Genomic DNA, 26,645 nt, shown 5'->3' on the forward strand with positions numbered 1-26,645 from the left:
ATTGTTTTCATAAACCCTGTTAATGTGTTGCTCTGAAACAAGAGGTCAGAAGATTTGCACACTGACTCCAGTACCAGCCATTTAAACCTGTAAATGCACTACAGCAGTGAATCACACAAACTCAAAATAAGAAACATTAGAATTATTCAATGTTACAAAAAAAGTGTAATTAACTGAAAAAACTACAATGGCTTCCAAAGGCAATCTGAAACCTGAAATTAGTCAAAACATGTAGACCAGTTACATTTTGTTCAGTTACTCAGTATTAAGGGTTTTTTTGGTAGAACATTGTTTAACATCTTCAATAAGGCATTTGAACTTACAAACTTTTGTTTGTCCTTCAGAAAAGACACCACATTAAACCACAAGATTCTCTGAAATAAACATTGGAAAATAGTGACAAGAATAAAAATTACTCTGTTGTAGAGAGACAGAGGCAGATAAGATATTGAAGTAGCAAACGGACCGAAGAATCTGAACTCCTTGAGAAAGGGGAAGCCTGTTTTCCCCCTGCCTATTTGTGCTGCACTCCATTCCTTACTAGACACATTTCTTGAAGTCATGACATTGAGCATTTCAGAACACATAAATCTGTCACTAGTGTTGAGTTCAGATGAAAACTGACACACTCCAAGCTAGAACCTGGCAACTACCTTCCAGAAAAACAGGGTGTACATGGCATTTTGTACACTAAATCCAGCTTATGTGTCCTTCCATACTGAAATCTTTCTAAGATTTCCTGGTTTGTGATTTGGTGGATCAGATAACACAATTCTCTTCCTGTCAAGACAACATAGGTTAGAGCACTACAGTTTCATAGTCAGTTAACAGACAATTAAAAGCTTTAAGAAAAACTCTGGATACAGAGCTTGTAAGGTACAGCCACCTGCAATTACAATTCATACTTTAAATGTAGAAAGCCTAAGGTAATACACCTGTTAATAGAAAAGATGATAGGCAACAAGAGAGTTAAGTAGTCTACAAAGCCACATTTATTTGCACATGTACAGAACAAAGCAACAGATGTTATTGTTTTCCATACAAAATTATATAAAAACAGTATTCACCTTCATAGATAACACTGTACCACCTTAGGTTTATTAAATACATTCAGAAAGCATTCTTGCACGCACACAACATTAGTATTAGGTAGTCCCATGTAACTCCAACACTGCAATGTAATTATTCCTAGTGGTATGAAGGGATCAAAGATTAGTCTGCAACTAAAACAAAAGGAATCCTGGTTGAGAAGCAAGCTGAAGTCTTTCTTCCACTGGCCACCAAAACAAGGATCATCATTGAAGAGATTATCTATATATAGAACATAGATGTAAATACTAACAAAGCACCTGCAGAAAGCAGGCAAGAATGATTTTCCAGACTGACTTGAGCTACCTTGGCCAGTGTTAACATTCCCATTTAATTACTGCTTGCCTATGGATAAGAAATTTTTATAAAACTGGAAGATAGACAGAATTGACTAAGAGCCTGCAGTTACAGAAGAAAACAAAAACTATAGATTCAAATCAATTATTTTGCCTTCCTACCCAGCACTGGAGAGATTATTTGCTTTACTAGGTCTTAAAATTCTCATTCTTGCAAGGAATAGAGGGGAAAGACAAAATTTTATATTTCCTGCAATGCTGCCTTCCTACATATAATCTAAAAAGGGGAATTTAATTGTCAACAGGACATCTCAAACAATTTATTTAAAATGCACATTTATTTCTACAAAAAAAAGTGTATGATACAGAGGAAATGATCACATCTACTTTAAAGGTATACCTATTAAAATATACAGAGAATCTTAATGAGTACAGGATATTTAAAAAAAAGATGCAAAGGAGTGTTAATCTTTTATTTTTACATTTTCAGGAACTTCACATAATTTTGGTAAGTAACCTTTTACAAAATTATGTAAAAAGTACAAGAATGCCTGGTAAACAGTCTGCATTTTTCCAAAAGATTTTTTACAGCATGCAATTCTTAAGGCAGCCTTCTCTTCCTCCTTACAAGGAATCCTTTCACTCAAATAATCTTCTGCTGCAAAGATTAGGCTAGGGAAGCTTGGTCTCTTCTGTTAACGCCTTTTGTCTTTCCTGTCTGATTTACGGTCTCTTTCACTCCGTGAAGTTCTCTTGCCTGACCGACTACTTTCTGATATAGATCTCTTTCTGTCAGACCTTGAACTTTTATCCTTTGAGCTTTTAGTATCTCTACTACCACCTTTTGAGGACTTGTGACTTCTATCTACTCCTGAAGCATCCCTTCGCTTCCTGTCTGTGCTCCTTCTGCGTTTTCTATCTCTGTTATGGCCCCTGCCTCGGCTCCGACTCCTGCTCTCACTACTGCTCGAGCTGCTGCTGCTACTGTCCCTGCTCGTACTCCCACTTGTAGTGCTGCTGCTGGTGGAACTGCTCCGACTGGAACTGCTGCCAGTACTGGAACTACTTGCACTGGTAGTACTGCTGGAAGTGCTACTGCTACTGCTGCTGCTGCTACGGGTATGACCAGTTTTGTTCCCTGCCCTACCCCTGCTTCCACTCCTAGTCTTACTCTTACTTTCTGCACTCGGTGTCTGATTCAGCTCTGCCTGGGCTTCAGCCACCTTTACAGACACCACAGCATTTTCATCCTTGTCTGTCTGGGGCTCTGTATCCTGAGTGGACTGAGACAACTGAGGTGATTGTGCTAGTGGCACAGACTGTGGCTGAGATAGAGCCTCAGCCACAGATTCTGTCTGAGCTTCAGGTGTTTTCTCTTGTGTTTCTTCCAGTTCAGCATTATTTTCTGTTTTGATACCTTTCTCCTTCTTGGGAGAAGGAACATTACACACTTTTTCTGGCTGAGCATCACACTCTGTTTCTGGTTCTATTTCTCTGCCATTTTCATTTTCTACAGGTTCTACACTATCTGCCTCATTCATTTCAGCCACATCCTGATCATTATCCACAGGCTGAATGTTTTCACTTTCGTCTTTTACAACTGTGACCTCCTCATGCTGACCATCCTGCTGTTTGTCATTCTCCCTCACCTCAGTAGGCTCTTCTACTTTCATCTCTACGTCATGTTTCTGCTCATCCTCTTCCTGTTCTTTTTCTGCATCACTATGCCCTGAACCTGAACTTATTTTTCCCTTTTCCTCCCCTACCTCCTCCATTTCTACATCATTGTGCTGATTACCTGTCTCCATCTCTTCCACCTGCTGAGCCACCTTACCCTCTTCCTGCTCCTTGTTCTGTTCTTCCTTCTTTTCTTCATTCTGCACCTCCTGATGTTCTTTTTCCTTCACAGATTGTCTTCTGGGTCTGGCCTCCATTTTGTTAATCTGCTCTGCAAATTCATTTCTCCTGCTTTCAAAGAGCGCTAGGGAATAAACGCATACATAATAGTTAAGATAATCTACAGACACTGAGGTCTACTTACCCTTTAACTAAGAGCTAGTAAGTTATCAAATTGTTCAACTCATAAATATTGCAACCTTGTCCTTTCTGAAGTAGCAAGCCATTAATGCATAATGAAAAAGACTGCTAGTTACCTTAAGAAAACAAAGCAAAGGGAAGAGTAAGCTCAGCTGAGTATTTGAAAAGTAAAGCCCTAAATCTAAGCTAACAAAAACTTTTTGACTTCATTAGAATCAAACCAACCAATAGTATATCAAAAGAATACCTTAATTTCTCAGTATTTACCTATTAAGGTTATACTTCCTAAGGCAAACAAAAGACAGTAAAAAAAAAAGCTAAAAGCTAGCTAGGTATTAAGAAAGCTTAATTACTGTAGGTGATCCAGACAGGTGAGCTATCTTCTCTTACCTCCCAACCCCACAAGATAAAGAAAAGCGCCTAATAAAAAAAAACAAACCAACCCAGTACATTCTTAGTTTAATAAAAAAAGAACGGTAAGACTACCATCAATCGGAGCATTTTAAATTGTTCTCCAAAAGAAAAATACAGTCATCCTGTGAAACAGAAATGAACACACATTGAGGTAAAAAAAATTATCAGAAATTTCGAATGGTATACTTAAGAAAGTACTTCTCAAATGCTTTGTAAACACCTGCAATTCCTTGTGTCTTCACAGAATCTGCCTTTTCAAAAATGAAGTTGCTGCACTTGGAAACATCTGGATACTAAAGCCAATATAAAGGACTGTTTAAAACACATACCTCTGAAATTCTGCATATGCATCTTTTGACTTCTTGAAAGAGAATCAAATCCCATTCAATATAAAAATAAGTCACTGAAAGAGTAATTTCCACTTATGATGAACACCCGTGTAAGAATATAGTTTGTCCTAAGCATGAAATTCATGTATTTAAGCATAGACTTAAAATAAATTTGTATGGCAAACAAAGGGAGGCAAGAACAAGGACCTTTGTACCACAAAGACCCTTACCATTCATCTTTTTCTGTGACTCGTCCATCAGCTTCTGCGTAGCAGGACACATTCTGCCAGGTATGTAGAACAAATGAGGTTTTGTCTTTGTTCTTATGTATTTGATTATTTTAGCATTATGTTCATTCCATTCTTCTTGCTGAGAAACGAAAGAAAATAATGCTGAGATACACAAGAATAGTTTAAACAAGAGAAAGATCAGGAACAAAACAAAAACTCACCAACTGAGCAAGCTCAACCTTTTGCTCCAATAACCGCAGCTCTGTCTGTTTAGCACGTCTTTCTTCAAACAGTTCTCGCCTCTCATTTTCAACTTGCTTTCTCTCTTCCTCTGCCTGCACTTCAAGTTTCTGCTCAATTTCTTGTCGTCTCTTTTGCTAAAATAAATGAAATAAAATCTTTATTTTTTTTCTACATCAAGAGAAAGTGTTCTAGTTTGATCCACTTAAAAATCCTCAATTATTTACACCATTAAAGGCATTCCTAAAAACACATTAGGAAATACCTCCTAAACTGCAGCTAATGAAAGAAAGGAGTGTCACTGCTTGCTGGCACCTAATTTTTTGTTGGTTTAACTATATAGTTCTGGGGCCCTGTGAATTTCTGTGTGCTTTACTATCTTTCAGTTTCGACTTAAAATTTCAATATAAGCTTAAATAAGTTGGGTTTTTTCCCCCAATGGCAGAAAAATAAAAAGAATGTATTTGAGCTATCAGGGAAATCAGGTAAATTTCCCACTTGGGAGAGAAAGAACTAAATTCCTCCAGAAACAAATGAAGGACTGCAGACTGGTGTTTGTGACCAACAAAAATTAGATTGTGAACACTTCCAGTATATTAACTGCTAATTATATATATTACTACTATCCAGGAATGCTGTTTGTATACCCTAGACTGCCATGTGCTCAGATCGTACAATAACTGTTCGTTAAAAAATAGAATTTACTGCCTGGACAACAAAATAGCTGTGTTGTAAAACTCCTCAGGCCTTGAGTTGGATTTATAGCAAGTGTATATGTATGAACAAAAAAAGATCTCCATAGGTACTCTCAGAAAAATTTTGTAAGGAGCAGTAATTCTTCAAAGTCTCTTTGTGCAAACACATACTATTATAAATTAGACAGGGACTCCATGTTTCTAGATCATCCTGATAAACAGCTTTTTGTTCTAATGCAAGCAGGCAAAAGTGAACTTTGGTCTTATGTGCCACATGACAAGGTAGGTAAGCCACCCAAATACTGCATCTGAAAGTAATCAATACCAGCACTGTGAGTCAGCTCTGCTGTCATTATACAGAAAACGTTTAAAGTTTAAATCTTTCTGCTTCAACTGGACTGCTGAAATGCGAACTTTAAAACATTGTTTTTAATTTAAAGGTTATTAGTATTAACTAAATAACTCATTTAGTGCAACAGTAAACAAATACCATAGCCTTCACAAATTAAAAGGGAATAAAGTTACCACTATCCTATATACAAGTTTTTTGAAGTAATCCCTAAGCTATGCAAAGGCTTTGCTTCAGTACAAACACACGTTTATTTATTACATCAAAAATTCTGGTTATTTGTACTGGAACAGAAAAGAGATTTCTAGACAGATAGCATAATAAAGCATAGATTTCTGTATACTTGGTTATAATTTAAACATCTGGAACACACAAGGGTAGGCACTGCTTCATCAATACTGCATCACTTTTATTTCCAGAAATAGCCTATGATTTCTTAAATAGTTACCTGATTAAATTCCATTTAACATTGCCTTTTTGCTTCCATGAAGGTCAGAAACAGGGTTACAAAGTCATGGTAAAAATGCCTTTCCTGCCTCCCTCCCTCATTCCCCTGAACTGAGACCAAAAAAAACCTACACACAATCTCACCAATTTGCTGCACCTGCAACCTACACTGTAGGGAACTTTCATTCTTACTTGAAATAACTTAACCAAACAATTTTGCTTTATTATTTACAATCTGATAGAATTTAAAGTAATTACCCTCTCAGTAGCAATAGCAACTGTGGACTCCTGTTTAAATTTTTGAAGAGTGCCCATCAGCAAGCCAAATATACGTCGATTCCTGAAAAAAAACAAACCCACAAGAAAAAGAAATTTGAGATTCAGTTCAAGTACTAAGATTTTTATTTATATAAATAATCAGAGAAACTTTCCACCTCAAGGATACTTATTTTTAAAGGCCCAATAGTACCCAAGGCCATTAGCAACAGAAGACATACTGACTGTGCCAACAGTCCAGGATATAATTTACAGTGACAGATCATTTTGCTTATGAGTAAGACACAGCTCTTATGTGCAACACAGAACAGCTAGCACTGGCAAAACTGGAAGCCCGCACATTTTTCATCTAGAAATAATAATATAAGATTTAAAAAAAAATCTTAAAGCAGAAAGTACTGAAGAAAAAAAGTCAAGTAAATACAGTGTGAGCTATCAATAAGGGAGCAAACTGGGTTTTCTAAAAAGCATACACTCCCCCTCTCCACAATCTGCTTAGACTAAGGAGAAATGGAGCCATAGGGGAGTGAAAACTTATCTATCAGGGCTGCCCAACAATGAGACACTGCACTGTGGGATGAAAACAGAACTGCTCTCATCTGATTAGGTGTTGTTTTGAGAAAAATAAGTAAAATTCTTCAACAAATTCCCTTCTTCTGAGCAAGAACTAGTTTCTTGACTTCCACCTTCAATTTATTTTTATTCAATCCCAAATTAAGTCTTTACAACCTGATGAAGACTTTCTTATTTGCCTTGAACCTGATAAAGTGAGAAAGGAAATGCTACTGTCTTCCCTAATTACCACTCTATTACAGTGGCACAAACCTCACATGGAAAGGTAAAAGTATATTAAGTAATAGAAACGGGAACAGATAAAAATTGAAAGCCAGAGATCACTGCAAGTGCATTTGTATATGAATGACATCCCAGAAGACACTGAGCAAAATCAGGAGTTCAGGGGATGTTGTCCTCTTAAAGAACCTCCCTCCACCACAATTCATAGGGACTAATACTGGTTTTCTTATCTCCCTAGAGACTACTGAGCTGAAAAGAAGTAAAACTACAATTCTGAGGGAACAAGCTTATAGTGCCTGAAGCTCTAGGAAGTTCACTAAGAATTTTGAAGTCTCCCTGTATGGGAAACAATTAGAACCTAGTAAAGGAAGACTCTAAGTGAGGTCATAATTAAAAGAAATAAGCAAAATGCCAGTTGATCTGTGGGAACTTATCAGAGAAGCTTTCTATAGTTCCTTATTCTGGTTCTAATTCTTCTGTTTATTTGGTGTATAATTACTACTGCACCAGTGACTTGCAATCTGAAATGGACGGAGTCCAGGAGGTCAAACACGGCTGCAAATTTGATTTTCCAATACCTCTTACCAATAGAGCTGCATTTCAGTTAGAATTTTAATAGCCCTGAGAAAAATAAAATATAGGAAAAAGGAGATATACATAGGAGGAATCTAAAAAGCAGTAGGTGAAATGAAAGCTGCACACACAACAAGAAATCAAAGTAGTACGAGAAAAGAAACATGATGGACCCATTTCATTTAAAAAGAGAGGCAGAGGGAGTGAGGAACCATACCCAAAACCCTACTTCAACCAACAAAATAAATGATGAGCCAAGACAGCTGTAATAATCCAAGACATGAAGCAACCAATGAAACTACAGATATTTCTGTCTTACTCAAATGATGTTAAAACACTAGCACTAGCAAACCTGCTCCTGTAGGTAGCCTGAAAAGTAGAATCCATGTCAGTTATGTGAACAATGCACAGGTTGCTGCTTGTGAAGTATTTTCAGAGAATACTTTTTAAATTAAATTTTATACCATAATGGTAACTCTTCAACATAATCTTTGATACACAACAGCTTGTGTGCAGTATCTTTAAAATCTAAAGCTACTTTCTATGACTTTCTGGAACTCAAAAGTACCACGTTAGTGTAAAAGAGATTTCTGCATACCTTTGTTTTCCTTTCTCATCCATATTTTGATCTTGTATAAGGTCTCGACGTGTTCGCTCTTTGGAGGTAGCAACAACAGAAGATGGTAAGGCTGGCTACAAGACAGAAAACAAACTACTTTGTTCATCGTGCTGCAGGTAGGTTTCCTCTTGCACAGCTCCATTTACTATACATTACCTTTTTAATATCATCATCCTCTGCGTCGCTTTCTTGGCGTGATTCTCTTCTTGTCCGACGTTCTCCACCCAGCCTGAGGAAGAAAGCCAGTGGCCATTAGAGAATGTTTATTTAGGAGGGAATCTCTTCCAGCATGAGAAAAACACAAGTGTGTCTAGTCATAAGAACCAACACTTGGGTGAAAATCTCCCCACTGTTCCAACAACCAGTAAGTAACATTTTACAGAAAGAATCTATTGTTGATGAAAATCAGTGAGATGGAACAGTTTAAATTTTAATACAACTTGCAGAGTAATAAAAACAGAAGAATCCACAAATACCATATTTGACTTTAAAAAATACATTTGGAATTTATTCTTTTAAATGTGCATTTTCCAGAAATCTCTAAAATGTCTACTGGTATAAAGGGCTCACTAGACAGATTTAAATGCATTGACATGGAAAGGTTGGTATAATTTCTTAAACAGGAAATGCTGTTCAAGTTACCTACCAAATACCTATGGGAGAGAGGCAGACAGATTACCACTTGAGACATGTATGAACTAAGGTTTTAACAAAGAACAACTTAAAATAAATAATTTAAATCAAATAAGTCCCAAAATAAATAATTAAAGTTGAAGTAATTTTCAGCCTTCCTTTTCAGATTTGTGGCACAGCACTTTCCTGTTTCCCAGCTTCATTTTCTGCTAACTCAAAAATTCCAAAGCAAGCTTTGCTTTGGTTGAGAACTACCACTGCCCATTAAGTGTGCACAGCACTTAAACTCACAATTATCACTCACATCTGATGGATTTGCAACCAAATGTGAAAGCTCAAAACCTGAGTCCATTGTCACATTGCCTGTATTCAATTTATTGAACAGGTCTCAGTCATAACGAAATTTGCGTTCACTGCAAACAAATGTCACAACTAAGAAGAATGTAATATAGCAGACTGTACGCCAAATAAAACCAAAAAATTACAAATACCTTTGTATTGCTATATCTTTATATTATTGCTACCAACTTTACGTTGCTCTAAGGTATGAAAAAGATTTCATGGAGTGATTTGCTGTCACCCAAATTATTCCCAACAAGTCTTCAGTAAGTAATCTCCAAAGAAGACCGTGAAAGTTCCCAGTTATTACCAGTTTTTTGTTTACTCTTACAAATTCTCATTCAGAAAAGCAAGTTGGCTGCATTAGTTTTTGCACTCACCTACTGGATGCACCTTCAAGATCCCTCTGTTTGGCTGGGGGTCCTCCTCCACTATCCGAGAATCCACGCCTAGAAAGAAAACACTTGTGGTCTTAGAACAAGCTAGATTAATCCCTAGACCACTTCAAGTCTGCACAATTGAACTATAATTTTGCTTTATAGTCACAATTAAACATAAATTTTACTCAGCTCTATCACCATTTACTGTTAGCACTGCAATGAAATGTTCAAACATGTTGCATCTAATTTCACCTTGAATTTCTGCACTTATTGAACTGAGTAGCTACAATGAAACAAGCACCCCATTGTGTTCAAATAATCTTATCTGCAGTAATTTTCAGGATGTGCTTTTATCTACATGTGTTTTAAAATCCCTCCTAAAACACCTACCAGTTTTTAAATCAGCAAGAGACTGATTTTGAACGATTTCAAAGACAAGGTCCCAGCCACCACACAATATCACCCTTCATTTTGACGTTTCCTCTTTATTTTTCAGCCTAACAGCTGAGAAGGTCGGGGAAAGCCACCCATTTAGACATGCTGCAACTCAAAATGAAGAGCTGTTTTAAACTTAACCCCCAAGGCCTGGTAGGGTAGCTCTGGCGCTCATTCGAACAGTGCCGCAGCGAGCAGCGGATGTAAACGAGGAACGCACGACACTCAGCGCGATGGCACGAACCACTGCCAGGGAAAGGATGGATGAAACTCCGCTGGCCGTTCTGCGCCTCCTTACCTTAGCAATAAGCTCCCACGCCCTCTACCTCCACCGGGGCCTGCGAGGGCTAGCAGCCTGTTTTGAGGGGGCCTGCAAGAGACAGTGAGCGCTGTTAGTGCTGCCTGCCCAACCCCGGGGCGCTGCTGCCCGCCCGGCCCAACGGGCCTGCGGCCGTTCCGTCCTGCGCTCCGCGGCCCTGGCCCACCCCCGCGGGGCAGAGCTGCCCCATCGCCGCACGAACGGGGCGGGCACGGCCCGCACAGAGACCCGGGGACCCGCGGCCATCTCCGCGCCGACCGCCCTGCAGGCCCGACGAGCGCCCCCCCCCGCCGCCCGGCCCTTCCTTGGCGGGACAGCGGCGTGCCGGGCGCTCCCCGCCTCGCTCACCGCACATCATTGGGGTCCCGGCCCGTGAGCTTGCGGATATTCTCGTCCACGTGCTTGAGGCTTTCCTTGGCTTTCTCCAGCTGCTCCTGCAGCGCACGCACCGCCACCGCCATCCCGTCCGCCGCGCGGCCTGGCCGGGCCCCGCGCGAGGCAGCGCTGGGAAACAGGGGGGACAGGCCCCGCCCACTCCGGCGGCCGCGGGCCCGGACAGCACAGCCAATCGCACCTCGGTGGCCCCTTCTGACCGCCAATCACCGGGCACGAGAGGAAGTGGCACACCCACCAGGGTGGCTCGCCAAAAGCGACCACCAATCACAGAGCCCGGAGGCAGACTGGCATCCCGGCCGCCCAACTAGTGGAAGGCTCTGCCTTCTAGCTCGACGAATCAATGAAGGGGGCCGCCGGAGTGACACGACACAGAGCTAATAAGAACTCAAGCGTCATTTCTTTGTAGCCCAATCAGAAAACCACTTCGAGGCCGCTTGTTCCCACCCGCCCAGGACACATCCTGCTTTCCTCAATGGGGCCGAGGAGCCGGCACGCTCGGGACTCGGGTGAGAGCCAATCAGCGCTGAGCTACCAGAGACGCTTGTGCCCGGCGAGCCAATAGACGGGACCGTTACTTGGCGCTGGCTGCGGTGGCGGCCTGACGGGGCCGCTGCTGCCCTCACATCCCGCCCGGAGCGGCGTGGCAGGGCAGCTCTGCGCTGCGCGTCAGGCGTGGCGCCCGGGGCGGCGGCGAGGCGTTAAATCACGCTCTTCCCGGCTGCAGCCGACGTCGTACTGCGGCTCCCCGCGGCGGGCAGGGGAAGGCACGGGCGCTCTCTCGGAGGCAGTGACACACGCGCGCTCCGCCGGGCTCCAGCAGTTTAGTGGGCGGGGCAGCTCCGCTGAAGGGGCGCGTTTGATCCCCGGCTCCGGCCCTCGCTCAGGACCCTGCGCTGCCGGCGGCGCCCGAGTCTGCGGACTCTACAGAGCCTTAACCTGAGAGCCCCTTTCCCAGAGCTTCTCCGGCCCGGCCGGTACTGCTGGGCTTCGGCCGGGATCTCCGGCGGGTGTCCGGGCCCGCCCGGAAGGGGCGGCGGCCCCGGCGATGGCGGACGAGGCGCTGTTCCTGCTGCTGCACAGCGAGATGGTGGCGGGGCTGTACCGCGCCGCCGAGCAGGGCGAAGGGGTGAGTGGGACCGGGACCGCCCCGGGGCCGGCCGGCAGCGGCCGGGGCTGACGCTGTGGCCGGGCCCTTGTGTCTTGCAGGAGAACGGGCGCTGCACCACCAAGCTGGAGAGCATGGGCTTCCGCGTCGGGCAGGGGCTCATAGAGAGGTGAGTCCCCGCCGGGCCCTGGCAGCCGCTGCTCGTTCTCGGGGCTTTCACCTCGCCGGTAAAGCACACCTGCCCGGGCAAGGTGCGGTGGTTTGGCTGGACGGAGAGTGCGTTCCTCTTACCAGCAGTCGTTCTGGCATCTCCTCTTTTCGTATCGCATTCTTGTGAGGACCTGTGTTTGTGTATCGCGGGACAGTTTTGAAGTGTGTTGTTTTCCTAGTGCTTCCCGTCATGAAAACCGAGTCAGGGTACATGGTTACTTTTACAATTATCTTTAATTCTACTTTGTGTAGACTTTTGCATGTTTCCTGCTTCTGGTATGTTTTGTGACTTCATTCTTTTTCTGATTTACTTCTTGAGCATAATTTTATGATTGGTCCTGAGTCTATTTCATTTTTGTCAAGTGCCCTCAGCCCTTGCGACTCCACTACTGAGCAGCTCGGGCCCTTTGGGGACCGGCGGTGCAACTCCAGCGCCCTCGTTCCGAGGTCTTGTGCAGACTCCTGGGTTTCTGAATCATGCTTTTGTTGAATAAAGTGGTCCTTTGGTGCCAGATAAAGACCCTCAGTGAGGATCCGAAATAAGCAAGAGAAAGAAGTCCCTTCTGAGAAACGGGAACAAGCTTTATATACTTGGTCCTATGTTTTTTGCCTAATTGAAGGACACCTTTCAAGAAATAGTATAGGTGTGAGCATTTTATTTATCTTCTATTTAGATACTTTTTTGAAGATAAAACTGATGGAGCACTTTCCACCTTTCTGTATGTCAACTATGTTTGATAATCATGGAATTGAAACAATTTATTGTGCTAGCATATTGCAGATACTAAGATAACACTGTTGCTCTTAAAATACTTGGTGAATGGACAGTGAGGCTACAATGATACTGTGCAATGGTTGGAAAACTAATTTCTATAATAACCTCAAAAATGATGTTGTATAGTACCATTAAAAATATTTCTATGTTTAATTGGTCAGGTTATGTGTACCATCATTATTGATATATTTCTCACTTTTCTCTTAGGTTTACAAAAGACACTGCCAGATTCAAGGATGAATTAGATATTATGAAGTTCATTTGCAAAGACTTTTGGACAACGGTATTCAAAAAACAAATCGATAACCTAAGGACTAATCACCAGGTACTAATGCTGTAGATTAAGATTTAACTTAGAAAGGTGGTGAGAGTTTTGAGTTGCTAGTGCATTTTTTGTTTTTCTTGGTCTAAAATTAATCACCAGATAAGAAACCCAAAATGTTCCATATTTGTTTTGTTTAAAAGGCTTGTTTTTCAATATTCATATTATCATGTAGCTTTAGAGTACAATTTAATAATTGCCTATGATGTTTTTATTGCCACCCTCTTTGAAAAGACTAAATGGTTTGAATTTCATAAGCACTGTTGCAGTGTGACAGAAAGGACAGTAATGATTACAGTTGATTAACATTTAAACAAGAACTTTTTAATCTGTCTCTTAATAAATGTTAGTAAAAATAGTGAAAAAGTGATGTTATTCTCTAAACACCTATTTAAATAAAATAGCTGCAGTGAAGTGGTTTTTTTTTAGTTCAGAGAATGTTAAGAGTTTTCAGCAGTTGAGACAGTTGTAATCTATTGAAAATACTTGTATAAGAAACAGTGGAGAAACTTCTCAGATTTGCATGTTGGTGACATTGTGCTGTATCCGTGTGCTTTCCTGTATCAACAGCCACAGTTCTTAAAGCCAGATCAAAATAACTTAAGGAGCCATTTTACTAGAGTAAAAAATCTTTTTCCTAATTGAATTACTTGGTTTCCTTATGGCCATTTCCCTGTTGTGTCAAATTAGGAAGAAGAGAATTTGTACTAGGATTGTGCCAAGTAAAATATTTTTCAGTGACTTATCAAGTAATAAGAGATAATTACTACTTTAGAAATCTGGGGTTTAAATTCAAAAAAGTGGCAGTATTGAGCTTAAGGGTCTTAATTGTATATGCAGCCTTAATTTAAGTTCAAGTCTTATGAAATTCTGAAGTAGCACAGTCAGTAGCAAGGAAATTAACATGGCAGGTGTAGCTAAAGCCATACTGTGTTTATACTTAGTTTATTAAGATGCATATTGTTGCACTAAATTGTATTGTAGAAAACACCAGACTTTTACTTTGACTGTCTGCTGGGTGTAGTTGCCTGTACTGCTATTAAGAAAATAATTCCCACTGAATTTGAGAATAAGAATAGCGATGTGCAAAACCCAGTGAAGATGGATATTTGAATGTAAAAATCAATATGCATTTGATATATTACCAAAGACTTTCTAGAAGAAACATACATAAACATTTTTTAGGGGTAACTGATCATATTGTTATCTAGAGGTTTTTTTGGTATACTCACAATTAAGAAAATTTTCTTTTGATATTCCTTAAGTAAAGTAAGTAAGTAAATAATACAATCTAAACTTAAATCACATATGTCTTAATCTACAATTTTATTTTTCAGCCTGAGATCATATATATTTTATCTACAAATCAAATCCATTCACAGATAATACAGGTTTTATATTACTGCACATTTAACTAAACCCCTCAATTTTTTCTTTTTAAACAGGGTATTTACGTCCTTCAAGACAATAAATTCCGTCTCTTGACACAAATGTCTGCAGGAAAGCAGTATTTAGAACATGCACCAAAGGTACCCTTCGATTCTATGTGGGGGAGGGTCTACCAGTTTCATTTTAATTACCTTCATCTGGTAATAATGTTACATTTTGTAATTAAATAGATACAAACTCTTCTGAAGGGCACCTAAAGATATGCCTTCAGAACCTGTGTGCTTCTTAGAAAGGCATCCTGTTTTAGAACAGTGGATTTGATTTATAGTTCAGAAAATGGTCTCGGTTATTGTGAAACTTGCTGCTGTTACATTTGAGTTACTTCATGGTGCAAGTGCTTGTCTGCCACTACCTGCCACTGTCACACAGATTCTTTCTCTTCAGGAAGTATGTGTTTTCAGAAACTTTCTTTAAAATTCCCAAAACACATTTGGAAGATGCTATTTGTTACATAAAACAAGGTTCTGAGATGATGTGAATGTTCAGAAAGTTCTTCCACCAATTAAAAATAGTTTTGAATGCAGATGCTGAGTTATGGTAATAGTTCAGGTAAAATCAGTCCCTCTGCAAAACCTATCATAGAGCACTTTGGCTCAGGTGGATTAAAAAATGGGGCATTCAGATCTATTTTATGGTTTCTTAATTCTTGATCTTAGTCCTCCCAGCTGGCTGTGTCCTTGGGATTTTTTTTTTTTTTTGTTTGGTGAAATGTTTCTTCTATTTTGCAACACATATTTTAAATATCTGCAGGTGTTTGTATTCTAAGGTATGGCCTGCACAAGAATGCTGTCTTGGACTGTTTCTCCTTTGTTGACTTCAATACCAGTTGCTAATTTCAGCCAAGTCTTGGGAATAATTGTTTTAAGGGTATTAAGTTCCTACAGGTTGAATGGAAAGAGAAGGTGACTCAAAATACAAAATGAGAACAATCTGTGTAGTGAGCTCCACTCTGCCAAATATTGGAGCTTTCATCTATTAGAGACCTGACAGTCTCTCAAAACCTCCATGGTTTTCTGTTGTCCAAGTATTGTGTTCTTGAGTACTTGTTTTCAATCTTTATCAACAAGCTTCACTGTTGACACTCACTTGAAGTGCAACTTTTTATTCAGTATTTAGCATTCACCTGTGGACTAATCAGAGGAGGCCTATCAAATCTGGGAATAAAGAGTATTGTAACAGCTGAAGTTTCATCAATGCCTGCATGTAAGTAGTACTTGGAGTAAGGAGTATTCAATTATTAGCTCACTTGGTAACTTTCCTGACTCTGTGTTGCTATTATAAGCATTTTTCAAGGTGGGATTTGTTTGAACTGCTGGGCCATAGGAGTCCAGGTGAACTTCAGGATATGGCTTGCTACTATATCCTTTAGTATTTAGAAAATACTGGTAGAGGATAAGCCTCCATGATGTTGAGTGAAAAGTAAAACTAAAAAGTTGTATTTACATTTAGAAGCATCAAATGTGTAAGGATGTGTGTCCAGAAGGTTATTTGCACAAGCTCTTTCTCTATAGGACTCATTAAGGATGTTAGGATGTTAATAAATAAAGACCATTGTAACTATATAAGCTGCTCAATTAAAAGTTTCCACAGATTTAGCACAAATTTTAGGTTTAGCTGACAAAACTTCTGTGGTGTGGGACATGGTCAACTTACAGACAAAAAGAAAAGAGAGAAGCTGTTCAGCATGGAATTAAAATTTAAATGCTAAATTTAAATAATGGCTCAATTAATTAATGCTAAATTTAAATAATGGCTCAACTGCTTACAATTAAACTGTAAGACTGAAATGTTCCTTACTATTTCTTTGAAAAAAATTTTACAAGAAAATAATTACTTGGAGAAATAATTCTATAATTACTTGGAGAAATAATTCTAATGGTAATAACGTGATCCGACTCTGCTTTTCCTGCAGGTAAATTTCAGGTGATGATACAGAAGATGTAGAGCACATTCAAATCTGGGTATCTACTTTAAAAAGCCTTTGTATGTGGATTCAGTATCTTGGCTCAGTCTTGTATATAACATGTAAATTATAGCAGTGTGCAGCACAATTCCAAAATATATAATAAATGCTCATAGAAATAACTTAACACTATGCTTGTGTCTTGGTATGAAATTTATTCTATACTAAAGTAATAATTTATACATGGTAAAAACCATGTACTCTACATATTCAGCAAAACCTTTCAATTACCAAAAGAGCCTGGAAGACCAGAGACAGAGTTTGAGAATAGAGAAAAATCCTGACCAAGACTAAATTTGAGTAAGGAATGAATGCATGTTGTGTTGCCTGACTTGAATGCCCAAGTGCTACCTTTCCCCATTCACTCTGGGAGGCAGCCCTGGAAGGAGGGCTGCAAAATGGGTGATACAAACCTCTCACTGTGGGGTTTGGACTTTGCACCTCTGTGGCTCAAAAACTTGGCTAGTCATGAGACATGGGCATCCCTGCTCTGTTTTTAAGACAGCATTTGTATTTCTTTGATGGAGCCTGTTGACATGTGAGCCAACAGCTCACACATCATTAAAGATACTAGGTGGAGACCTTTGTAGGGTTGTAGTTTGGGGCAGTAGAAGAAAACTTGTTTTTGCATAGTTTAAGAGTTTCTCCCGTCCCTTAAATTAGCAACTGTTCCTTGTGTCAGAATGTTTTATACCTAAGGTTGTCTATACTGGCTAAAGAAGGAAATGTATTCTGTCTTCTTGTGTATAAATTCAATATTAATGTAATTGTTTTTAATTGCTAGCTACGGTTTACTTCTGTAATGTACTACTCAAAAAGTAGTAATGTTTATGTTTTACTGAAACAATTGTTTCAGTAATTGTTTTCCAAAACTTGAAAAAACACATTCAGCCCTAACTCTAGATTTCTACAGTAAGGCTGCTGTTAAATAATATGGAGTAAGAAAACCCACAATGTTTGAGAACAGTCTTTAAAATCCTTTAGTTTTATTAAAAAAGTCCTCAATAAGTCTGTTAGAAAAAGAATAATAATTTGTAATGTAACCTCAGACTTCACCTAATAGCAGTGTCCACAGATTACTCAGATTGTAGAAATTTCTAACCAAGAATGTAGTTTACAAAGACAGGAGCTTGAGAGATGATGCTGGACACTTCAGTTACCACTTTACAATGATGGTGATGATGGTATTGGAGATGCTGACAATCTCAGCTAAAACTCAGCTGAAGTTATTCACAGCTGTCCCAAATGCATTCGTGTGAGGGTGTTCTGAAGGGATTGTGTAATACTCCAGGTCTGAACAGTGCAGTGTCTTGCTGTTAACTCTGATAACGCTCTCTGTACCGTGGCAATGCAAAATACTGGATGTTCTCAAAACAGCCTAGGAAGGCTCATCAGCCAGGTCACGTTGATCAAAGTACCTAGGAATGAAGTGGAATATGGTAAGTAACCTCCAATGCAACATATACCTGACTTCAAGTTGTCCGACCCATTGCTTTCTAGCTCTTCTTTTAGTGTTTCTATCATAATTATGGCTTCATGGTTCAGGGGGCTCATCTGAAGACAGGAATAAGCTTACTTTGTTCTTAGGTGTATCTTAAATCCTTTCAGCTAAGTATATTTGCTGCATTGGCCCAGGGTACTTTTATTTACTTTCACTTTTAAAAGGGTTTAGGTTAATACAAATAATCATGCATTTATGCTGGACATAGATTACTGGTTGAGGTGTATAAGTTGCATTACCTACTAACTAAGCAGATTATCAAGTTCAGAGCTGATATTTGTTCTTCATTCTTGCTCTCCTGGAAAAGAGAAATATTACGGCAATTCTTTTGTTAGCTGTGTCAAATAGAGAAGCTGTTACAAGACATGCTATGTGTATTTGTAGTCTTCCCTATATTCTCAAGCAAACTTTAGACATGAAAAATTAATTATTAAGACTTCTGAAAAGTGATCCTCCTAACCTGCTAAATTCACCAAGTCCTCTGTGCAGTTATATTAAATCTTACCTCCAGTGCCCTGACTTCTGAACATCGTCTCGCCAGCTGTCGAATAAGGGAGTGAGCTTCAGGTAGCAAAGGTTTTTCAAGGCATGCCAACAGTGCATAAAGCCATCTACCCTGTGAGGATTCAAATAACAGAGTTGTAATTCTAAGCATTTCCTTGAAGATACAAGCAATTCATGTTATATAGAGCAGGACTGAAGTGTATGTCTCAAAACTGCATTGAAGTGCTATATGCAATAATTAAATTTTCAAAACCACATTAGACACTACATGGTAGAGAGTTCTGTGTCTCTAGATAAGATTCTTGTGAGCCCTACTCCTGGGTTTCCTAGCATTTTTTTTAATGCTGGCTAAGATATAAATTATTACAGCTGATGCTATTATTGTCTGAAAGAAGGATTATTTTAATAATATCTTAACTATTACTTGGCTATTAATGTTTAACTTCACAATCTGTGAAAAAAACATTCTTGAAGACAGAATGCATGAATTCAGATCTTTTTGGAATTAGTGGTTAGATCTGCTTTAAGATTTGCACCACTGTGAAAAGATGTCCTTTGAGTTTTACATCTCTGAATTCTACTGCATTCTTGCAAACCTAATTTCTGGTACCAGTCTAACTTCATAATTTAATCACAGTGTCTAGTGGCCTTCATTCTGGGACCTAACCTAAAAGTCATTGTGCACATTCTCTGCCACATACATACTGGTTAAAAAGAAAACAGTCTTCTACAAGGAAGGACAGAACATGAAAGGTCTTTAAGTGACTGAAAAAAACCTGAAATTACGCTAAGCATCATGTAATTTTTCATTACTCTTTTTCTTTGTGGTACTGAAGGAATGAGAAGCATCCACCACGGTCTTCTGTAGATACGGTGCCCTTACACTGCTGGTCAATCTAGTTGTGGCCAAATGCAGTCTGTCAATCAGGAGTTCTTAGGTTTGATTTGTCACCACATGAATGCAGCTAAGCCTTCTGGTCTGTGCTTAATGTGGAAAAATTAAATGTGTCTTTGTCAGCACACTGTAATGTGCCTCCAAACTAAACTGGAGGTATTGGTAAATAATGTGCAGCACCCTGACAGAACCAAAGCAGCTGGGATCTCTCCTCTCCTAAAGCTTGATGTTCACCGAGCTCGTGGCTGAAGTTATGGGGTGAGTGATACAAAGGGAGGGATACAGAGGGAGTTTGGGTAGTACTTTTTATGTCTGTATCTGTTAAGTTTTGTAATTTTAGCCTTCCTAAAACAAATGTGAATACTCATTTTAGTATCTAATCAAGAAAGTTTTGAAAGTAACAATATGATACAACCATCTAGAGAACTCTTTAGAAAATTAAAATAATTTAATAGAAAACTGCAAACAATTTATTCTTTGTTTAATGCATTCATGTGCAAGTAGTTAGAATAAATTAAAAATTACCAGTTCTGGAGTAAATTTTTTCTCTCCAAACCAGCTTATCAGGTATTCTAAGACACTGGTTACTGTTGCCTTCAAAAGAGGAACAGAAAGAGACAATATAGTATCTGCAATGTTTTGTTTTGCTGCTCTCCTACCTGAAGGATTTATTATATAAAAAGTATTTCTACTCCACAGTATTTATTCCAGTTTGAAGTTACATGTAAGGGTAAAGTAAGTGTTAAAGTACCACATTTGGAAAGAACTTTGTATGAAATGAATTAATTGTGTTAATGAAAAGTTATGGGTAAGTAGCTACAGATTAGGAAAGAAGCATCACACTGACCGGTTGGTTGGTTGCGTATAATGGTGGCAAGTGGGAAATGTAGTAAAGGAAAGATAAGTGTGATTCTTCTAGCCTTGCAATGTACATAAAAGTTCACAATCAAATGGCAGAACTGCACTTAAAACACTGAGAAATTTAAAAACATTGTAAAGCAACTATTGGGTATTCAGCAAAAATTCAAACGTTAAATGGGCTATAGAGAAACTACACAACAAAATACTTTCAGAACTAGTCATGAAAAATCTGCTTGTAAAGTTATTTGTAACTGAATGTGAGTTAACGAATACATTCCTTCTGAGTGTATAGTTAATAGAATTTGTAATAAACAAATGCCTACTCTAGGCAAAGAAAAATAGGTAAGCCTTCTGCTACAGAACATGAGACATAATGATTTAGGCAATGTCACTATATGATTCTAAGAGGTAGGTTTACCTGATTCATCCTGCTTACAATACTTAGCAAAGGGGGAAAGCCCACCTGAAAAAAAGCAAGTTGGAAAATGCAAACATTATCACAAACATCTTTGTTCTAATTTAGAACATACTAAGATTTTAATTTGATGTTCAGACAATGGTAGTGATTTGAAAGTCTGTTCTGAGCTTTGAAATTTATTAAAAAAGTATCTTCAAGAAAGTTGAAGGTCCAGTGAAGTATCAGAGCACCTTGCGTCTACTGTTACTTGTTAAAGTTTTGGTTTGACAAAATGACATAGTAAAGAACATATTTGTAGGGTATCTGCATATCACTATGCAACAAAACACTAAAGCAGACTATGAAGATAGCTTCCATTCTGTTCAGTGAGAACAAAGTAATGACTTTAGCTGATAAGAGATGAAGGAAGTCTTCAAGTTTTGACTGAAAACATTGACTCAATTCCTGCTTCACTTGGTTTCTGCATAAGAAGAATGTACACTGGCACTTTCTGGGCTCACCAGAGCTTATTTTCTACTTGGCACAAAGTGGTAATAAACAGTAAGATTGTTTCTGGCAGTTAGTCTAGAAAATAGCTGCTGAAAACTAACTAGAAGTCCTATACTCACCTTCAAGTAATCAATTCCTAAATTTTCATTATCAGATAGTGCATCTATTTCTGAGTATACTCTTTCCCCGAGACAGAACTTCTTCCAGCCTTCCTCATCCTCTGATTTTGGCTGAAGTAAATAAAAATAAATGAAAACTTTGTAATACTGTGTCTTGAAGACACTGGAGAAAATACTTAAATTGTTGCATGCAACTATAAAGCAAGATTAATTGTGGATTCAATAACTGGGAAAACAAACCACAGAGCAGTGTTATGAATTCTACTCACCATAGTAACATTGCTGTCCAAATGTTGTGACCGCCAGTGATTCCTGTGCTTGTTCAGGCTCTGAGTAATTAAAACAAAGTCAAATCCCAGTTTAACTCTGCAGATATTTTATCCTAGCCACAAATGTATGAAAAGTATATTTTATGACTTTCTATAAATCAGTAGAATATGTATATGTAGCCAGCACAACTGGCTAAATAATTCCCATGCCTCTTAGCAGAAATGGAATTAAGAATCTCATGCTGGGATTTTGGAAGTAATGTTAAAGCTGAAGGCATTTTGAAGTCTATTACAGAAGGTTAAGCTGACATAGTAAGCTTTAACAGTCTTGTAGACTTTTCTTGTTAGAACAATCTTAAGAAAAAACCCACTTTGATTTAATCCAAAAGCACATATAAAGCCAATATCCTGTTTCCTAACAGTGGTCTGTATCTGTATCAGAGGTCTACTGAATTGTATGAAAGAAGGCAAGTGTGCTTTCTTAGCACATTTCTTCTACCTGGCTAGACAAACTGGCCTGCTTAACAGTTACTTGTAGAGAGCTGTAAATGTTCTGTAGCAGAAGGAATTTGTCTCCCACTCTGGTTGTTCCTGTAGCTGTACAAAAGACCACTAAAAATGCTCAAAGTAACAGCAGCTGATGCAGTGGTTGAACAAGTGAATTCTGATGCTCTTTTAAAAATACTTTTTTAGGGTAGTCTCATATTTTACAGTGTTAATTCTGGCACAGATAAGACAATTGATTTGAGCATAAAAGAAATACCTATTCAGTGAATAAGCCTTTAGATGTCAGTCTCCTTAGTTCTGTTAAAACCTTAGACTAAGCCTAATATACAGAATGCAGTGTGATCCCTCACAGAAAGAGGGGTAGCTCAGTTACTGTTTACAATGTAGATGCAGTAGTACAGATCTCCTCCTTCACTAAATTTTCCTCCCTGCAAAAGACATGGTACATGAGCTCCTGCAGAGTTCAGTGCTAGTGATGAGCTCGTGGCTGGTCACACCTCAGTACCTGAGGTACTCCTACAATGCAGCATCAATGCACTGTAAACATGCTGTCTGCAGCACTGGAGTCACAAATGACCTCTACCTACATTTTATTATATTTTCCATTTCACTCTGTTTGAACTGTGCATAGAGAATAGAAGAATCATAGATTGGGTTGGAAGGGACCTTCACAGGCCATCTAGTCCAACCCCTCTTCCATTGGCAGGGACATCTTAACTAGATCAGGCTCAGAACCCCATCCAATCTGACCTTTAGTGTTTTGAGAGATGGGGCATCCATCCCTCTCTGTGGGATGGATGAAACCTGTGCCAGTGTTTCACCACCCTCATTGTAAAAATATTCTTCCTTATATCTAATCCAAATCAACCCTCCTTCAGTTTAAAACTTTAGTAATGCTTAGCTGAACTTAGAACCTTTACCCTTTGAGACTGCTTAATTTTCTATTCTTCTTCTGTTACTTCGAGCAGGGTGTAAATGTATCAGGAAAGATTAAAGTCTGTCCTAACTCTACAACCTTACAAATATGTTTTACCAAATCAGTATGCCTCCTCATAATGGATTGCCACATCTGTCAACAGGTCCCTAAACTGACTGTATGAAGGGACTTTATGAATCTCCTGATGGGTTAGAATCCACTTGGTTCTTAGTTCATGTTGAGTTCTGCAGAACATTTCCTGCTAGCACTGTGTTTTAATATAACTGCATAACATTATAGGGGGTTTTGTCCTTCCTCAACTACACCATAGCATTTAACCTAAATACAGACATATTTTTGTTGAAGGAGGATTTCTTAAATGTGACTCTCAAGAGTTTTATCAGAGGTTTAAAAGCCACACAGTATATGCTCAATTAGCTTTCAAGAACTTAAAACTCTTGCCTATAAACATCTATCCTGCTACAAAATCACAACACTTCTATACTAGATATCAAGTTATCCCCTGTAAAGCACAGAAATGTTCTATCCAGACAGTGCAAGACTCCTCACAGACTATCTTGTACCTGACGAACAGCTGAGAAATTGGCCACTTGCTGCTGCTGCCACTTGAGCGTTGGAGAGTATCCTTCAGGAGCAGGCTGACATCCAGAAATCTGAGAAAACACTGGCAATAATTATAATGTAAAGAGAGCTTTATAAGAAGAATCCTTAAGAACAAGAGAATCAGTAAATGTTTACTGTCAGGTAAATAATATCCTTGAAATCTTCATCTAAGAAAGGTAATTTCATGACCATATCCAAGGCCAAGTTAAGATTTTGGTTTAGAGAAATTTTTTTTGTTTGACTCTTCTCGTATGTACATGAGGAGGAAAACTAAGTGTTCAAAATACATTATCGAAGAATTACTTAATGTCTTCCTTTCAGCAATTGTTCTGCTTTAATCTCCCTGCTCATAAAAAACAGGACACTGTTTCCTTATCTGCAACAGATACTATCAATCTTAGGCATTCTGTCAAGATAGTAAGTTGAGGAAGACAGAAGACCATAAAACCATCTAGAAAATTAAGTTTGATAGTTAGGTAGATATAACCTCTTTAAAGATTATCATGAAAGGGTTATTAAACAAAATCTTTCTACAAGTGTTTAAGAATGTCACTACACACAGATGAGACAGATGAAGAGAATGGCTACAGAAGTTACAAGGTCAGATCAGTATTAGAAACTTTCTCTGAGAAATCTAATAGTGAAATTTCAGATTACATCATTGTCATTGGAGAAAGGCAAACTATTTGAAAATACATTAAAAACCAAGCTGGCAAGGCAATGCAACAACGGAAAAATCTGCTTCAACAGATTTGTTGGAAAAGTAAGGAGAAGTTCCAATAAAATATTCTTCCCAAAAGGAAAGAAGTGATGCTAGAATTTCATCTAACTTTAGTAAAGCTTAGCTGTACTTACTACGGTTATGCTAGATATAGACTTAAACCCAAAGACAGGTATGGATATATTTTTCTTCTAAAATGTATGCAGGTTTTATGATTAAATAATTGTAAAATTTAATGCAACATTTGACTTCCTCAGACAGTAAAACAGTCTGTTGCATATTGAATAGTATGGGGATTATCAGTTTAATCCGTTAGTAAGACTGCTGTTACCCAGCAGTTGAGCAGGGGTTTCTTCAAACACAGACATTTAATTCTGTAGATGCTTTTAGAATCTAGCAGTGCTATTTAGTTATGCCAATGACCCCCCCCCAAATTAATACGAACATCATTATAGTAGCATCTTCCCCCTTTTTTTTTTCCTCTCAAAACACGTAAAAGCTCTCAAGCTTACTGAAATGTTTACTGTCGGCTTCTTTTTCAATTTTCTGGGATCTATTTGCGCCACGACCACGTCAGGACATCGAGCTGCTTCAATCCTACAAAACAGAATCAAGTGGGCTGCATTTTTTCTTTCCTGTAACAGGTTGATACATACCGGATGTCTTTGAAATACTCATAAAAGCATGGAAGGACCAATCAAGATCATTGAGTCGAACTCCAGGACAGCCCAGAAATCACAGCCTGTGCTCCAGGGCGCTGTCCAAATGTTTCTCGAACTCTGCCTGGTTCTGTGATTACTGCGCTGGGGAGCCTGTTCCAATGCTCAACCACCTCTGGGTGAAGAACCTTTTCCTGATATGCAGCCCAAACCTCCCCTGACACGGCTCCACGTCGTTTCCTCGATTCGTGTCGCCGGTCATGAGAGGGAAGAGATCGGTACCCGCCCCTCCTGCAGGTGTGTAAAACACCGATTATGCCGGCGAAGGGCAGCTCCCCACGGCCGCCCTGGCGCGCCCGGACACGGAGCCCGGCCCGGGCAGCACCGGCTGCCGCGCCGCTCCCGCGGAGAGATGACGGGCCCGGCCCCGACCCCGGCCCGTCCGCGCCACCACTCACTGGACACGCTTCAGATACTCCTGGGGCGTCCTGGGAGGCACGGTGGGGTCGAAGTCCTCGGCCAGGTCACAGTCGCCCACGGGCAGCAGCCGCGGCATCAGCTCCTCCATGCCCGGCTCCATGGCCGCGCCGCCCCGGCGGCAGAGCCCGCCCGGTGCCGCTGCTCTCGCGAGAGCGGCGGGGCGGGCCCGGCCGGGGCGGCGGTTCTGCCGCGGGGCCTTCGGGGCGGGCCGGCCTCGCTCGGGAGCCTCGGCCGTGCGCGCTGATGGGTCACGGTTTGCTCCGGGCGTCTTGGGCGCCCTGGAAACCACCGGAGGGGAATAAAGGAAATACAGCCAAAGAGCAGTGTCAGAAAGGGGTTTGCCAATTCACTGCCCATCAAACTAGGCCTATTTTTGTGGTGAATAGGTGTAAACCTTTAATAACGTCCTTCATTAGGCTCTGTGCCATTATTCTAATACACTGTAGTTTTTGCCAAAGGTTCTTTAAAGCTCACCCATTAGTACACTCTTATTTTACCTGTGAACACCCAGTATTCATAATTGTCCCTTCCTTGAAATGCTTTGAGATCTGTGGTTAAAGTCAGTTACATAGAAGTTAACGATTATAAATTTACACAGAGTTCCCTTTCTGGAAGGGTCAAGGCCTGAGTTGCTGTTATGTGAGTTTTTCTGAGGACTATAATGTGGGAGCATCCTCATGGCAGAAAGCAAGGCAGCATTTGCAGAAAGGGGCATCGTTTCCCGGGTAAAAAAAAGCAGAAGGATGATGCTGTAATTGTTTACATTGTGTATTATGAAATTCCTGTTACACAAAACGTCCATCAGTATATTACCTCTCCAATTAGTTCTGCATGCAAAGTCTATTTAGATCTAATATTTCAGAGTAGTTTTAGATACTTCTGACATAAGTTTAAAAAAAAAATCAAAATTTTTTTTAAATCCCCTGCAAGTCTGTATTTCAGTAGTTCTAAATAAACATCTACCTTA

At 39.6% G+C, this 26,645-nt stretch overlaps 3 protein-coding genes across 3 annotated transcripts; 1 reads left to right on the forward strand and 2 right to left on the reverse strand.

The window, feature by feature from the left end:
- Positions 1 to 969: 969 nt before the first annotated feature.
- Positions 970 to 11,033, reverse strand: PNN (pinin, desmosome associated protein). The gene is made up of 9 exons (XM_071426855.1): positions 10,844 to 11,033; positions 10,475 to 10,546; positions 9,742 to 9,810; positions 8,546 to 8,618; positions 8,369 to 8,463; positions 6,385 to 6,466; positions 4,617 to 4,772; positions 4,396 to 4,534; positions 970 to 3,366 (listed from the first exon to the last, which is right to left on the reverse strand). Exons 1-9 carry the CDS (start codon positions 10,954 to 10,956, stop codon positions 2,081 to 2,083), a joined length of 2,085 nt encoding a protein of 694 aa, XP_071282956.1. The 5' UTR covers positions 10,957 to 11,033; the 3' UTR covers positions 970 to 2,080.
- Positions 11,034 to 11,425: 392 nt separating this feature from the next.
- TRAPPC6B (trafficking protein particle complex subunit 6B) lies at positions 11,426 to 16,847 on the forward strand. Its single transcript, XM_071426857.1, has 6 exons — positions 11,426 to 12,017; positions 12,098 to 12,165; positions 13,189 to 13,306; positions 14,749 to 14,832; positions 15,862 to 15,955; positions 16,665 to 16,847. Exons 1-6 carry the CDS (start codon positions 11,937 to 11,939, stop codon positions 16,694 to 16,696), a joined length of 477 nt encoding a protein of 158 aa, XP_071282958.1. The 5' UTR covers positions 11,426 to 11,936; the 3' UTR covers positions 16,697 to 16,847.
- An 834-nt stretch (positions 16,848 to 17,681) lies between these two features.
- On the reverse strand, positions 17,682 to 25,843 carry GEMIN2 (gem nuclear organelle associated protein 2). The gene is made up of 10 exons (XM_071426856.1): positions 25,657 to 25,843; positions 25,052 to 25,136; positions 23,779 to 23,868; positions 21,772 to 21,831; positions 21,503 to 21,613; positions 20,895 to 20,939; positions 20,141 to 20,209; positions 18,722 to 18,832; positions 18,456 to 18,514; positions 17,682 to 18,133 (listed from the first exon to the last, which is right to left on the reverse strand). The coding sequence occupies exons 1-10, from the start codon at positions 25,776 to 25,778 to the stop codon at positions 18,094 to 18,096; spliced, it is 792 nt and encodes a 263-aa protein (XP_071282957.1). The 5' UTR covers positions 25,779 to 25,843; the 3' UTR covers positions 17,682 to 18,093.
- Positions 25,844 to 26,645: the final 802 nt, after the last annotated feature.

This window comes from Agelaius tricolor, unplaced genomic scaffold (assembly GCF_023055355.1).
Source record: "Agelaius tricolor isolate 1412-34295 unplaced genomic scaffold, bAgeTri1.0.p SCAF_5, whole genome shotgun sequence".
In the NCBI taxonomy this organism is placed as follows: domain Eukaryota; kingdom Metazoa; phylum Chordata; class Aves; order Passeriformes; family Icteridae; genus Agelaius; species Agelaius tricolor.

Excerpts from the sequence above, each read along its gene's own strand:
- PNN (XM_071426855.1), bottom strand. The coding sequence starts at position 10,956 with ATGGCGGTGGCGGTGCGTGCGCTGCAGGAGCAGCTGGAGAAAGCCAAG. Across the intron at positions 9,811-10,474 it reads CGTGGGAGCTTATTGCTAAG|GCGTGGATTCTCGGATAGTG; the intron begins GTAAGGAGGCGC and ends TTTTCTTTCTAG. Across the intron at positions 4,773-6,384 it reads TTGCTATTGCTACTGAGAGG|CAAAAGAGACGACAAGAAAT; the intron begins GTAATTACTTTA and ends CATTTATTTTAG.
- TRAPPC6B (XM_071426857.1), top strand. The coding sequence starts at position 11,937 with ATGGCGGACGAGGCGCTGTTCCTGCTGCTGCACAGCGAGATGGTGGCG. Across the intron at positions 12,018-12,097 it reads CCGCCGAGCAGGGCGAAGGG|GAGAACGGGCGCTGCACCAC; the intron begins GTGAGTGGGACC and ends TGTGTCTTGCAG. Across the intron at positions 13,307-14,748 it reads ACCTAAGGACTAATCACCAG|GGTATTTACGTCCTTCAAGA; the intron begins GTACTAATGCTG and ends CTTTTTAAACAG.
- GEMIN2 (XM_071426856.1), bottom strand. The coding sequence starts at position 25,778 with ATGGAGCCGGGCATGGAGGAGCTGATGCCGCGGCTGCTGCCCGTGGGC. Across the intron at positions 25,137-25,656 it reads GAGTATCTGAAGCGTGTCCA|GATTGAAGCAGCTCGATGTC; the intron begins GTGAGTGGTGGC and ends TCTGTTTTGTAG. Across the intron at positions 18,134-18,455 it reads ATAATCTGCTTAGTTAGTAG|GTACTTTGATCAACGTGACC; the intron begins GTAATGCAACTT and ends CTTCATTCCTAG.